At 39.7% G+C, this 13,264-nt stretch overlaps 2 protein-coding genes across 3 annotated transcripts in view; one reads left to right on the top strand and one right to left on the bottom strand.

Moving 5' to 3' along the window:
- The window catches only part of ITGA2 (integrin subunit alpha 2), a 68,810-nt gene extending 65,569 nt beyond the window's left edge, over positions 1 to 3,241 (top strand). Inside the window, exon 30 of one of the 2 annotated variants that reach the window (XM_051804728.1) lies at positions 258 to 3,241. In XM_051804728.1, coding sequence (XP_051660688.1) covers positions 258 to 347 — 90 coding nt within the window. In that variant the 3' untranslated portion in view covers positions 348 to 3,241. The remainder of the gene's footprint in view (positions 1 to 257) is intronic. The other variant, XM_051804727.1, reaches the window with a different exon arrangement.
- A 5,350-nt stretch (positions 3,242 to 8,591) lies between these two features.
- LOC127478730 (molybdopterin synthase catalytic subunit) lies at positions 8,592 to 12,471 on the bottom strand. Its single transcript, XM_051804832.1, has 4 exons — positions 12,351 to 12,471; positions 11,294 to 11,447; positions 9,858 to 9,981; positions 8,592 to 8,700 (listed from the first exon to the last, which is right to left on the bottom strand). The coding sequence occupies exons 1-4, from the start codon at positions 12,469 to 12,471 to the stop codon at positions 8,632 to 8,634; spliced, it is 468 nt and encodes a 155-aa protein (XP_051660792.1). The 3' UTR covers positions 8,592 to 8,631.
- Positions 12,472 to 13,264: the final 793 nt, after the last annotated feature.

Below are 13,264 nucleotides of genomic sequence, written 5' to 3'. Positions count from 1 at the left end.
CTCCTTGACACACCAAGGCAGCATGGAGAGTCAGGGAGACAAATGGCTAATCAGCACTGCTGTTCTGGTATTTAGTTGCACCAGGCAGGAGTTTAGGGCCCAGATCTTTCATTTTAGAAGCAAGAATTTTCTACAAATCAAACTCAGTAGTTTGTGCATGCACACGTGCACTTCTACCATCACAGTATTTAGCTTAGTTAAGAAATGAACTATCAACTACTGACTGCAGTGTGCTGTTATTTTAATACTTCTCACAGCTTGGCTTCTTCAAGAGACAATATGAGAAAATGACACAGGATATAGAAGATGTCGATGAAATTGCAGAACTCACAAAGGACAAAGACTGAAGAAGATAAGTTATATGGATAAAGAGGAGATCTGAGCCACCAACAGTAGTTGCGATCCAGTCGGTTCTTCAGCTGGAGTGCCTTAAAGCTTAGTAACATTTAAGCATTTTTAATGAAAGTGTGTTTATAGATGAAAATATTTTACAGATTCTACTCTATTATAAGAGTAACTGCAGGACAGTTTGGTTTTTTCAAAAATGATTTATAGTGTCTTTTCTAGTCAATTTTTGCCTTTCAAACAAACTCAGCCCTTAGAACTGGCAGGTCCGGAGTATACAGTAACATACTGTGCCAGCAGCCCTTCCCTTGATCCACTGCAGAGTAAAACAGAACAATTTATTTCAGATTATTGTGGAACAGCATCAGTTCGTAATTCAGTTGACAAGTACCATATGTGTAAAGGACATTTTTTATTAACTTGATGATGAATGTGTGGTGAATGCTGCTTCCAGACTGGGAGAAGAAGACTTATTTTTTCATTGACTAGCTCCATCCTTATTGTTTTAGAAAAATATTTTCCACCAGCAAACCTTTGTCTTAACTAATCTACAAACTGGGAACTGTGTATGAATATGTCTGTCTGGGTGCTACAGGACAACTGGTTGGGCAAAGTGCTCCAAAAGTTCACCATATTTCTTGCACTAAGGTCACAACTAAATTACTGAAGGATATTGTTTTGGGGAAATATTGCCAAATGGTATGTATAACTGCCTTCTGCATACTTTCTGTCTGAGAAGAAAATATGAATTTCATAATCACTTACAGCATGTTCTTTGCAATGTTATTACTGGTTTTCAGATTTCATCTTGAGAAGCTCTACCACTTCTATTAGGCTGGGCTTTATGCTCTCAGTCCCTCTGACACCAGTTTGGCTTTTGACAGAAATAAGGAAGACAGTCAAGATCTTGCCTTTGATTCTGTACTGAAAGATTTTGCAAGACTAGGAGCAAAAAGTTAACTAAAGGGGATAGATGACTGAGGAATTAAGCATGTTACAAAAGGGGATAATGAAGATCTAAGGTCTGTAAAATGTTTACTGCACTTAACTTCTTTAGCATCTCAGTGCCCTCCAGGAGACCAAAGTTCAGTACAACCTCCTTACCTGTCACATTTGGTCCCACCTGTTCATGTCTTGCTGAAGTTAACTTATGTTTTATACAGCAAAGTACTGTAGTGCTCTGGTAGGAGCTCTAAGCACAATACTTGGGTGACTTTGTGTTGGTTACACACCTCAAGTTTATCACATGCTGTTATGCTGCCTGGTTATAATGAAAGCTCAGTCTGTCTTAGAAAGGCCCATGCTGTAAGACTGGAAACAGTCAGAGGAATTGACCTTTTGGCTGTCTTTCTCTCTCATGGCTGGCAGTTACACTTTTAATTGCTTGTGAGAGATTTGTTTTCCTTGTGTATGCTGCCATGCAAGTGAGATGTGTTTCCAACTCGAGATGATTTACTTGAACAAGAGTAAAACATTCAAATGTGCCTGATCTGACCTGAAGTCATGTTTTCTTTTCCCCAAGGATAGACTGTAATTATGCTTAGGCACCTTTCAGTTATTTTCTGAGGGACTAGGCTTGAGCACATTTGAAAGTTTTACTCGGTCTTTTTTAATCAGTAATCAGTCAGAAGCCAACCATCTCTTTGGCAAACAAGAAAGAGATGCTTCATTTGCAGCAACAGCTGGATTGTGCTCAGTGTAGTTTTATATGTGTTTTGGGTTTATTTTGTATCTATGAAATGTTACATTTTGTGGTATTTTTTTTTTAACATTCTGAAAAACTATCCAGATTCTGATCTCGATTGTCAGACAAGATTCTTGCCATCAGCTGAGTCTGTGACCAAAACAATTATTTAAAAAGTAAAAAAAAAGAAAAAAATTAGCAATTACATAAATCTAAAGAATATGCTCCTGACTTATAAAGCTTGAGGGCAAATGCTCAGAAAGTAAAGAAAAAAATTTGTCTGCCTCAGTTCTTGTGTAAACTTGTGCAGAAGAAAACAAACTCTACACCTGTACATGTGGGAAGCTCCTACATAATCAGGGTCAGGCACTTCAGGGCAGAGGGGGAATTTCACAATGCATCAGATAGCAGAATGTTTCATTTCTGGTGCTGCCTGCAAGGGAAATTCAGGCATTCAGTCAGATTTCCTTCTTCCGCCTTTGGTAGGAGGTACAGGTCAATATCTGACATGCAACTTCTTTGGGGATTTAACAGTTTATCAACCGGCTAGCAATGATTTAATTCACTAGTCTTCACTGGGTTTTATTCTGACCCGGACAACAGGATCTTCCCCCCAGCCTGGACACAATAGTTTTTTTCCAAAAAAAAAGGGGAGGCATAGCAATGGGTAAGGTTTTTGTATCCTAACCACTTCAAGTTACTAGTTTACTTTCTTTTTATAATTAATACTTCAGTGGCTAATTCAGTTTTTGTAATGGTGAGTCTATTGCACTTTTAAGTTGGCACAGCCGCAAATAATACTGGAAATATTATGTATATCTTGTATTGTGCGTGCAAGGGTTTTTTTTTTTTAAGTTTACTTTTTTAAAACAGCATGTTTTAAATATTCTGAAATTTTGAGCTTCAGCATGTGCTTGCAACAAGAAAAGTCAGCGATACGTTCAGCAAACTCAAGTTACGTCTGATTCTGGTCTTGAAATCTAGCTGCTGATTTCTTGAAGTACTAGAATCAAATCCAAAATCAGAGTTGGTTTCATATGAGCCTATGTATAAATTTGAGATATACAAGAGAGTTTATAATAATGTTGACTTCTAAAAGCTAGCATGTAAGCTCTATGGGAGCAGGGACTGTATCACTGTGGTGCCTCTCTGAGGGCCTAACAGCATTACTCCAATAAAACCAAGACTGCTGCTGAACACAGACTCATTTATTTTTAAATAGCACCCTAAAGCGAAGCAATGCTACTCAAAAAAGCACTGCATAAAATGGAGCGGAGTGTGTCTTTGTTCCAGTAGCACACAGTGAGAATCCTAAAGGGGATGACTCTGCTAGGTATACAGAGAAGCTGCACTTGAAGTCTTGTAGATCATAATCAGGAGTATAACACTATCAGTAAACTATATTGTAGTGTAAGTCAGCTCAAATTAGTGTAAAATATTTGAAAAGCTCTAGTAGAATAGATGGTGTTAAAACATTACCACAGACAGACCTTCCTATAAACAGGAGGTTATCATCACTGGCATCTAAAATTGTATCACATACTGGTAGGCTTTGCACTTTTTGCTGTTTACAGAACTGGTCAGCAGTAGCATGTCATGCCTGGCTCTGGCCACTCCCCACCATACACTGGAAGAGCTGAATTCAACATTTCAGCAGACACAATGTGGCAAAGGAAGAGAACTTGGCTATTAATAGAAAGAAGATAGTACTGTCAGTAAGTACCACCTGAAAACTACCCTCTTTCACAGAGCTTTTTATTTCCACTTTCAACTCCTCCGTACTTTTAACAACAGTACACAGACATTCAGGTAGGCTACCAACTTTAACACTTCCATAATACAATACCAGACAAACCTGATCTCAAGGCACAAAACTCTGTACTTCAAGTTTCAGTGTTTTTCAGAATTAAAAGCCAGATTCCTTAAATACTGGCTTATGTATGTGCTGGTTTTGACTGAGGTAGAGCAAGTTTTCTTGGCAGTAGCTGGTATGAGGCTGTGTTTTGCATTTGTGCTGGAAACAGTACTGATAACACAGAGATGTTTTAGCTATCACTGAGCAGTGCTGACACAGGGCCAAGGCCTATTCTGCTCCTCATCCCACCCACAGGAGGCTGGGGCTGCACAAGAAGTTGAGAGGGGACACGGGGATATCCCATCCCATTCCATATGGTGTCATGCTCAGCATATAAAGCTGGGGGAAGGAGAAGGAGGGGGTGTGTGTTCAGAATGATGGCATTTGTCTTCCCAAGCCATGGTTACACATGGTAGAGCTCTGCTTTCATGGGGATGGCTGAACTTGTCTGCCGATGGGAAGTGGTGAATCAATTCCTTGTTTTGCTTTACTTGCATGAGCGGTTTTTACTTTCCCTATTAAACTGTCTTTATCTCAACCCACAAGATTTCTTCTCTTTTACTCTTTCTGTTCTCTACCCCATCCCATGAGGAGCAGAGTGAGCGAGTGGCTGGGTGGGGTTGGGTTGCTGACTGGGGGTAAAGCACAAGGTATTTTACACTTTACATCCAAAACTGGGTTACAACAAAAGCTTGCAAGTTACAGACTAAAGAAAATGAAGGTATGAAAATGCATCTTGAAATATATAGCTAACTGCCTCAACGTTTAATTGCCTTTAAAGGTAATTAAGTGTACATTTTCATTGCCTCAGAAAACTTGGGTCCTATCTTTTAAGTTACCTTTCTGTTCTCATTTATGGTGAATTATTTGTATGTGATCACAGGCTTTGGTATGCTAGCAGTTTTTAAAATGTATAGGCCACTTAAAATAGTTGAAATGGAACATTTAAAAGAGAACTGCTATAAAGATACATCAGGATACTAATCTTTGTAACACTTGATAAGATCAATTTTATGATTTGTTTGTTTTTCAGAAAACAGGCCTAGGGTAATCAAAGAAATTGGTCATTTATAGTCATCAGCCTATTCTGAACTCTTCCACCACTTCCACAGGACACTTAATGGAAGGGCTCAAGACTGAGTTTCAGAGCATTTTAGGGGGCAAAGGGCAGCACTGTCTGCTTTCACAGACAATTTGTTAATAATTAGGTTTAACAGTTCTTTCCTTTTAATGTTTTTGAAGGAGCAAATGAATGTGAAGCTACAAATTACTTTAACAGCTGTGGGAAAAGTGAGCTGAAAGGACCAAAAAATCTAGTTTAAAGTTGAACAATCTAAAGGCTTCATTCCTGAGTGCAACAATGGCACTTTCATGAATGACAGCCAAAGCAAGGGCCTGTACTTCCCAGCACAGCCAGCACCTGTGCAGGGCAGGACCTGCTCTACCCACTGAGCCATCTCTCGGCTGCCATCTCCTGGGTAGGCGCCTTATAACACAGCCCCCTTCCCCCACCCGCCTATTTCATGGCAATCCATCTCTTACTGTTTTCATCTTATGCATGAGGCCAAGCTTCTCCTGAGAACAGAGCAGAATGATCAAAAACAGGAAAGGAAACTCCTAAAATTAAGGAATGCTGGTATATGGATATTCGGCCACACAAAGGGATGGATCAGTATATTCAAATGTTGCCAGCCAAGACTAAGGCATCTTCTGAGGAGAAATTCATGCTCTGAAGACATGCACTTCCCTTCCACAGACAGCCCTCATCTGTCAAATTTCTACAAGAATCACATGATGACCCACCGGTCTGCAGCATTTGCTCCTGGGAACATCTCTCTGCACCAGAGCCACAAATGTGACACACCTGGTAGAGCCACAAAGGGGTGGGATTACCCTCCCCTACAGACAAGGCAGAGAAACGCTTGGACTCGTTTCAGAAAGCTGTATATTTCCTTGTATATTTATCTGCAGCTGCCTATCATCCCACTCAGTGGACCTCCCCAGAAGACAAAGTAGCCTTCACCCAGCAGTGTAGTCCTGCATGTATGGATACTGGGACATGTGCAGAGCCACATCTTTCCCTAACACACACTGTGACACAGCTGGGATTCATCCCCTGGCCTGGAAATTTGGAAACACTTCTGGGTCACTCCAGATATAGCCTGAGGCAGCTACCTTAGAACACAATGATCTGCCTTAGCAGAAAGGGTAGCCCTACAGAGGGAGACAGAACACAGAGTTTGGAGTATGGACTTAAATTTCAGCAAGATACATTTTACCTCTAATTATGCACAACATCCCTCCTAGAGGCATTTCCATTTCGCTTTGAGATGCCAGCTGAAGAACCCAAAGTTACACAAGATCGATACATCATTGTTCCAGAACAAAGCAGTACTTGCCTCATGCACAGCTAGGGACACAAAATGACATTTCATTGTTTTTACCAAGGCAGCATACACACATTGTAACACTCAGCTGTGACTCAGTACAACATCTCTTCCATTCATTGTTCCTGGTCACTGTGGGGAAGTACACAATTATTCTCTTTTTTTCTGCACCCTCCTTCACAGCTGCATTGCTGATGGGGGAAGGTGCACTTAAGGTCACCCTGGAGAAATCTTCCAGGACACTGCAGCACTAGAGAGGCACTAGGGCAACACAAGAATTGCCCCTGATCGTGGGGTCCTAAGTAGAACTTAACTATTTTTCTTTATCTGAGCACAGCACCAGTATGCAAGCACTACATAGGTTTTACTTCATTCATAAACCATCCACTAAAAGACAAGCTAAACATTTATTTTTGTGAAATTAATACACTAATTAGTTGCATGGTAATGGCAAACATGAACGTGGAAAAATGAACACCAAAAATGGAAAAGGTCATGTATGTATTTCTCTTCTAAAGAGAAAAAGAATTATTTGACAGAGGAAGTGATCTGTGCTCAAGATTCAGTACAATTGCCAGTAAAAACGACATTCAAACAGCAGAGGGCTTCTCTCCAACCTCCAAAACAAAGGAAAACTCGAACTTGCTTAGCTCTGCCTAGATTATAGGGCCCACATGGTTTGTAGGATGTGTATATGTAAGCATGCAAGGAGTAGCTGCTGTCCGGCAGAGGATGGACTCACTTCCACCGAGGAAAGTGCATCAATAAGTTAATAAGCACAGTTTAACCACATTTCTGCCTGAAGCTGTATGTTTCATTATGGTTTACTTAATTTAGATATATTAACTAAGTATTAAAACTGATTGAAATCCCCAAGGAAAAAAAGATCATCACCTGCTTTCCTCATTTTACTTTGTACAACTAGCAGCTGCTGTAGATTTTTACTGCAGACACAATGAAATGGATTACAGAGCTGAGGCTTCAGCAGTCTGTGATATAATTGTCATAGAATGCTTTGGGTTGGAAGGGAACCTTACAGATCATCCAGTTCCAACCCTCCTCCCATGGGCAGAGACATCTTCCACTAGAGCAGGTTATTCAGAGCCCCATCTGACCTGGCTTTGAACGCTTCCAGCCATGGGGCATCCACAACTTCTCTGCCTCACCAGGTTCCCAGTAAAGAATTTCTTCCTTATATCTAAAGTTACCCTCACTTCAGCTTAGGGCCCCTTGTCCTATCACTACATGCCCTTGTGAAAAGTCCCACTCCAACCTTCTTTTAAGCCCCCTTTTGATACTGGAAGGTGCTGTAATTACAGTCTCCCTGGAGCCTTCTCCAAACTGAACAACTCCAGTTCTCAGCCAGTCTTTGTAGAAGAGGTGCTCCAATCCTCTGATCAACTTAGTGGCCCTCCTCTGGATGCATTCCAACAGGTCCACATCCTTCTTTTGTTGGGGATTCCAGAACTGGATGCAGTAATCCATGTGGTATCTCATCAGAGCAGAGTAGAGGGGCAGAATAACTCCTGTGACCTGATGACCACCCTGCTTTGGATGCAGCTCAGGACACAGTTGGCTTTCTAGGCTGCAAGTGCACAGTGCCAGGTCATATTGAGCCAAGAATCACCTTCAAAAGTAATTATGTCTAGACATCATTAAGTAGTTACAGGTTGGCATGTTATTGCTAATGCAAGTTTGTTGCTGGTAGAGTATTAGATCTAACTTTGAATAAAAGTCTGTCCATATTTTCTTTAATACAATAGACTTGCAGTATCAGCTGCACAGTACAAATGTTTCTGTGAGACACAGCTACTGGAACATAACCATTACTAAAAAGTTAATAAGTCTAGGGCATAGTTTGTATTTTCTTTGTCTGGACCAAAATATTTCATCTACTTCAAGTAGCTTTCATGTTACAAGAATATCAAAATAGCATAAAGCTTGCAAACTGATTCTACAGTCATAAAATTAAACCTGTCTGGACTTTTTTAAGATTAAAAAAAATGCAATTGTCCTGCGGTGACCTCCCATGCAGATAGAGAACACAGACTACCAACATCAAAACATTAGAGCATTATATATCACAGAGCAGTCTAAATACCTTGCTACCAAAAATTTTAGGGAAGATTGTTTTAAAAACTGCCTCCATGTTAGAATGCGCAAAAGGGTGCTTTCAAAGGATAGTCAAGAACGCTTTAAAACCCCAATTAATACTCATTCATATCACTCAGTCCAAATTAAATTATTCAGATTGAAACATCTATTATAACTGTTTAGAAACACATAGATTCTCTGAAAAACAATTCAAAGGTAAATATGCTCATTTGGAAGAGTAACACTTTATTTTTAAAAGAGTACAGTTATTTTTCTGAATTTGCCCAAAAGCATTCCTTGTTTTCTTTCCAAGAATATTCATCCTCATAAATCTCCTGCAAATATAAACAAAGAATGGGCAATATTGTGAGACTCTGCTACATACAGCCACAAGCCAGGTCAAATAACTCAACAGCCACCCCGCTATTATTTACTGATCACAACAGGACTACACAGTACTTGGCTGGCAAGCAGAAAAGAGGGCAGCACCCTTAGAATATACTAACTTAGCTGAACCTCGAGCTGATACCCATTAAATTTAAAAGGGCCCATCTATACTGAAGTTCAACAAAGAAATCTAGAAGATATGATGTAAAAGCTGTAGAGTACACAGCACTCATGTAGTACCTACTGTATCATCATTTTAAGAAGAGTATTTATGTGTAGCAGAATGTCAATATTAAAAAAAATATATTACATCAATACACCAAATACAGTAGTATTGGAGCTGATGGACAGACTGGACTACCCAGCAGCAGTCCAATCCTATACAGAAAATTCATCAGGGCTCTGAGATTACACCCTGATTACTTGTCTCCTGAAAGAGGTGTCAGAAAAGTAGAGTACTCAAGAGAACATCACTGTTAACCACATGGCAAGTTCTGCCTGGGAGAGAAGGCAGAGGTAATGCTCATTACTTGCATGCAACACTGTGGTTACACAATGAATCTCTTTCTGGACCTGGGCTAATTTCTCCACTGTTGTGTGCCCATACCAACTCTGGGATCTGTGTTCATCCCTTCACTGTGGGCTATTGCTTAATGCTCTGTGCTTTCTCAAGGCCACAGGGATGAGGGGAAAAGACAGAGATAAGAAATGCTCCTTTTACTTGCGAACTGCAAAGCTGATTCAAAGTTCTTCCACAAGCCTGTGAGGAACTGAGTTTTGCAACTCAAAAGAGGAGAACTCAGGCCTCTTTCACTTTGACCCCAGGCTGGCTTCAAAAAGAGAAGGAGCTGGATGGTAGAGGTACAGAACAGCCTTTCAGATGTTCTACCTGCCATATATGGGCTTGGCTGCATTAGAGGAACCTCACTGCTGCCAGACACTGACAAGCCATGAGGAGCAACTGCCTCCTGGAGCATTTCTTAGATAGCCCAGATGTCTAAGACTAGCATAGGTCTAAATTCAATTTTTGTTTTGTCTGAAAACCCTCTCACACTGAAGCAAATTGCGGGAGGGGGGCTGAAACTTGGAAAGACCCCAAACATACCTTTTTCCATATTGGTACGGATGCTTTTAGGGTATTGATGCAGTACATTACAGCTTCAAGGGATTCTGCTCTGTGTGGAGAGGAGACTGCAATAATTACACTTGCTTCAGTTATTGGAACCACACTAGGGAGAGAAGAGGAACAACAGCAGTTTTAGCTAACACTCAACATCAAGAGCACCCAAAAGTTGTGGCCATGTCACGTCAGTGTTCTGGCCACATGCTCTCCTGACTCATTCATACTGAGCAAGTGTCAAACCACGTCCAAAAGATTATACACTTTTTAAAAGAAAGAAAACCACAACCAAAATCAGTACCAGATGTTAAAATTCCACACTTGAGAATAAATAAATCCACCAGACATAGGCTTTTTTCATCTATTCTTTCTTTTTTTTTAAATTAAGCCTATGGAGTTAAGAGGGGAAAATTGTTAATTTGCAACAATACATAGGAAACTCACTGAAAGTTGGCTAAATAATAAACAATAACAAGTTAGAACAGTTAGTTCTTATCTGGAAACCTAAAAAATCATCTCAATTTGCACAAGAATTTGTGAAAGAAGAAATTAAGTGCCTCATACTATGCAGATTTTGCAATGAAACTTAATTTTTGGTGAACTCTGATTTTAAATTCTGACGTTTACTATTCAATGTGTTGTTTTCCAAACTTAACAGAAGAAGCACAAGGTTTTGTTTTGCTCCTCACAACAGTAGTATTCCCAAAAGCTACTTCCCAGTTCTCCCTCTACTGTAGGACTCCTCCAGCAAATAGTTCACAAGAAGAAATCTCAGCTTAAATGCTTTGAGCTGCCCTCAAGAGAGCCACTCTCTTTGCTGGCTATAGAGGAAATCTCAGGAAACTACCCTTCAGACCTACTATCTTACCCTTTGCAATCACCTCCAGTGTTCCTTCAGACTCTGCAAGTCCTACTAATTTCAGTGAGAAACCTGATAAATAGGGAAGGCTCAAGAGAATGTCAGATACTAGCATTCCATGTTTGAACATAAGGGAATATGCTTATCCAAGACTCAAAACCAGGAGGTTCTCCTGCAAGCATGTCTGGCAATTACTGTGTCTCTTCACTCCCCATAGCCCAAGCTTGCAGATTTTTTTATAGCATAAATTGACTTAAATCTGACAAGGACCTTCTGCAGCATCTCCATAGAAGAGAGAATAAAAAGAGAGTGCTGAAAACTTCATATCTTTTAGAAATAAAGACAAAACAAACCAACCCCTTCTCCAGAGTGAAATTACAATCCCTTCTCCCCACTTTTAAAACATCAAACCAGCCTCAAGGATCCTGCAAGGCTAAATGGGGACTCCAGCAAACACTACCAATAGACACTGCATTACAGTTTCTAAATACTCCTGCAGGTCCACGCACCAGACAAGGATTAATATTCCACTTACAGAAGGATGTGGTCTGGACATACATACCCAAGTCTATGGTGCACTGCGATATGTTTGACTGAAGGCCATTTCTGTCTTACATCTCTGCAGATTTTCTTTATTTCAGTCTCTGCCATTGAAGTATATGCTTCATATTCTAAGTGAATCACTTTTTTCCCTTCAAAATTATTTCTTGTAGTACCTAAATAAAAATGATTTATCAACCAAATAAAGGGTACTTAAATAATAAATAAATAATAAATAAATTACTAAATATATACTGTATATTTATAACATATACTATATACATATTACATAAAAACATATAATGTATTAATACTGAGTAAAACCCAGGATCTCTTGCTATGGTCAAGGTCAGCACTGCGCAAATATAAACAATCTCCCCTAAATATGGCTGCATAAAGAGATTATTTGAACAAGATAAATCTTTACTATAAAAGGAATAATTTAGTTTACACATTATGCAAGTCCAGAGTCCATAATGCTCAAGGCTGGGACATCTTCTGTGGTAACTGCTAAGGTGCTATTATTATTGCATTTGCCCATGCAATTTTTAAATGCTCAGTATTTAGAAGCCCAGTAGCACTAAAGTTTAAGGACAAAGGGGTTTCAGATGTGTGTCATGCACATTAAGCACAGGATAGAGTATCAGCCTTACCTTTACCAGCTCATGGGTAAAACAGTACTTCACTTTCAACTAAGACCTTAGTTGTGAGACCTCACATACAGGTGTGGGCATGTGTTTGCATAGCCACAATATTCTATTCCCACCTTGAACAAGCTCTGTCCAAGAGGATAGAGAAAACACCTCCCAAGCAGTTCTATACTCCAGAGCTGTCGCTCCATTCAGTCCTAGGATGGCTATACCAACCTGAAAGCTTCTCACCCACTTAATCCCAGTGCAACTGTTTAACTGCTGCCATAGTCTTGCTCTAATAATTCAGAACATGTTTTCTAAACATCCTGGGTTCAGACCAGGAATTGATTTATTTGAGAAGCACAAGTCTGGGATGTGGACAATCTACATTCTATTTATTAGACCATTAATACACCCAAATATCCAGCTCATAAATATTAAACTTACCAATGAACAGAGACACTGCCCCACAGTATGGTGAAATGACCAGCTCTGACACTTCATCTACAGAGAGCTTTGCAGACTTGAGCTTGATAAAATCTTTTGGCACATCTTCAGTTTCATCCATATCTCACTAAAAAGGTTGAAACCAAACAGACTCTGTTGTTGTTTCTGAAGATACTAGCATCAGCCAACTGCTTTTTATCTAATTTATGCAAACAACATGCACCATCTATTTCCCTGAGAGACCAGTCTACACATCAAATTCACTTCTCATCAGTCTCACAGAGAGAATATGAACTGCAAATATCGAGCAATGACCTGGTTTTTAATGTATACATATTCCTTTCTGACAGAAAAGTCTGGTACAATGGGACAAAACTTTAATTAGTCTGAGGCCATGGTTTAATAATACAATCAACCAGCATGGACCACTGTATAGTGCTGGTAAATCTTCAGTGATATTGCAGCCCCTCCTACTTTTCTTATCCTGAAATCAAACAGTTTAAAAACAGAGATTTCTGATAAACACAGATTAGATTTCTAATCCTAAAGTTGAATATGCTCTCCAGGACATTCAGGACCTCACAGTATTCATCCGTTTCAGTCACAACAGAGACGCTTTTAACTTTTCTGAGTAGAAACCAGTCATCAGATCACCTAAGAATGAGAACAATGAGAAGTATTTTAAGCAGCAATGGAACAAGCTGCAGTAAACACAAGGACTGCCACTTGAAAGCAGGTAAAGAAATTAAGCTATTCTAAGCACACCTGCTCCTTTAACAGCAAAAAATAAACAAAATTTTTAAGCAGCAGTTATTTTGCTGTATTATCTTTTCTGTTAAAAAGCAGCAGAAGGTTGTTCATTATTATCTTATTTAGGCAAGCAAAGTATCTACTGGTAGCCAGAAACAACAAGG

The sequence above is a fragment of the Manacus candei genome, unplaced genomic scaffold (genome assembly GCF_025592945.1).
Source record: "Manacus candei isolate 608988 ecotype Guabito, Panama unplaced genomic scaffold, ASM2559294v1 h1tg000061l, whole genome shotgun sequence".
Classification (NCBI taxonomy): domain Eukaryota; kingdom Metazoa; phylum Chordata; class Aves; order Passeriformes; family Pipridae; genus Manacus; species Manacus candei.
This window is presented reverse-complemented; position numbering and strand designations above follow the sequence as displayed.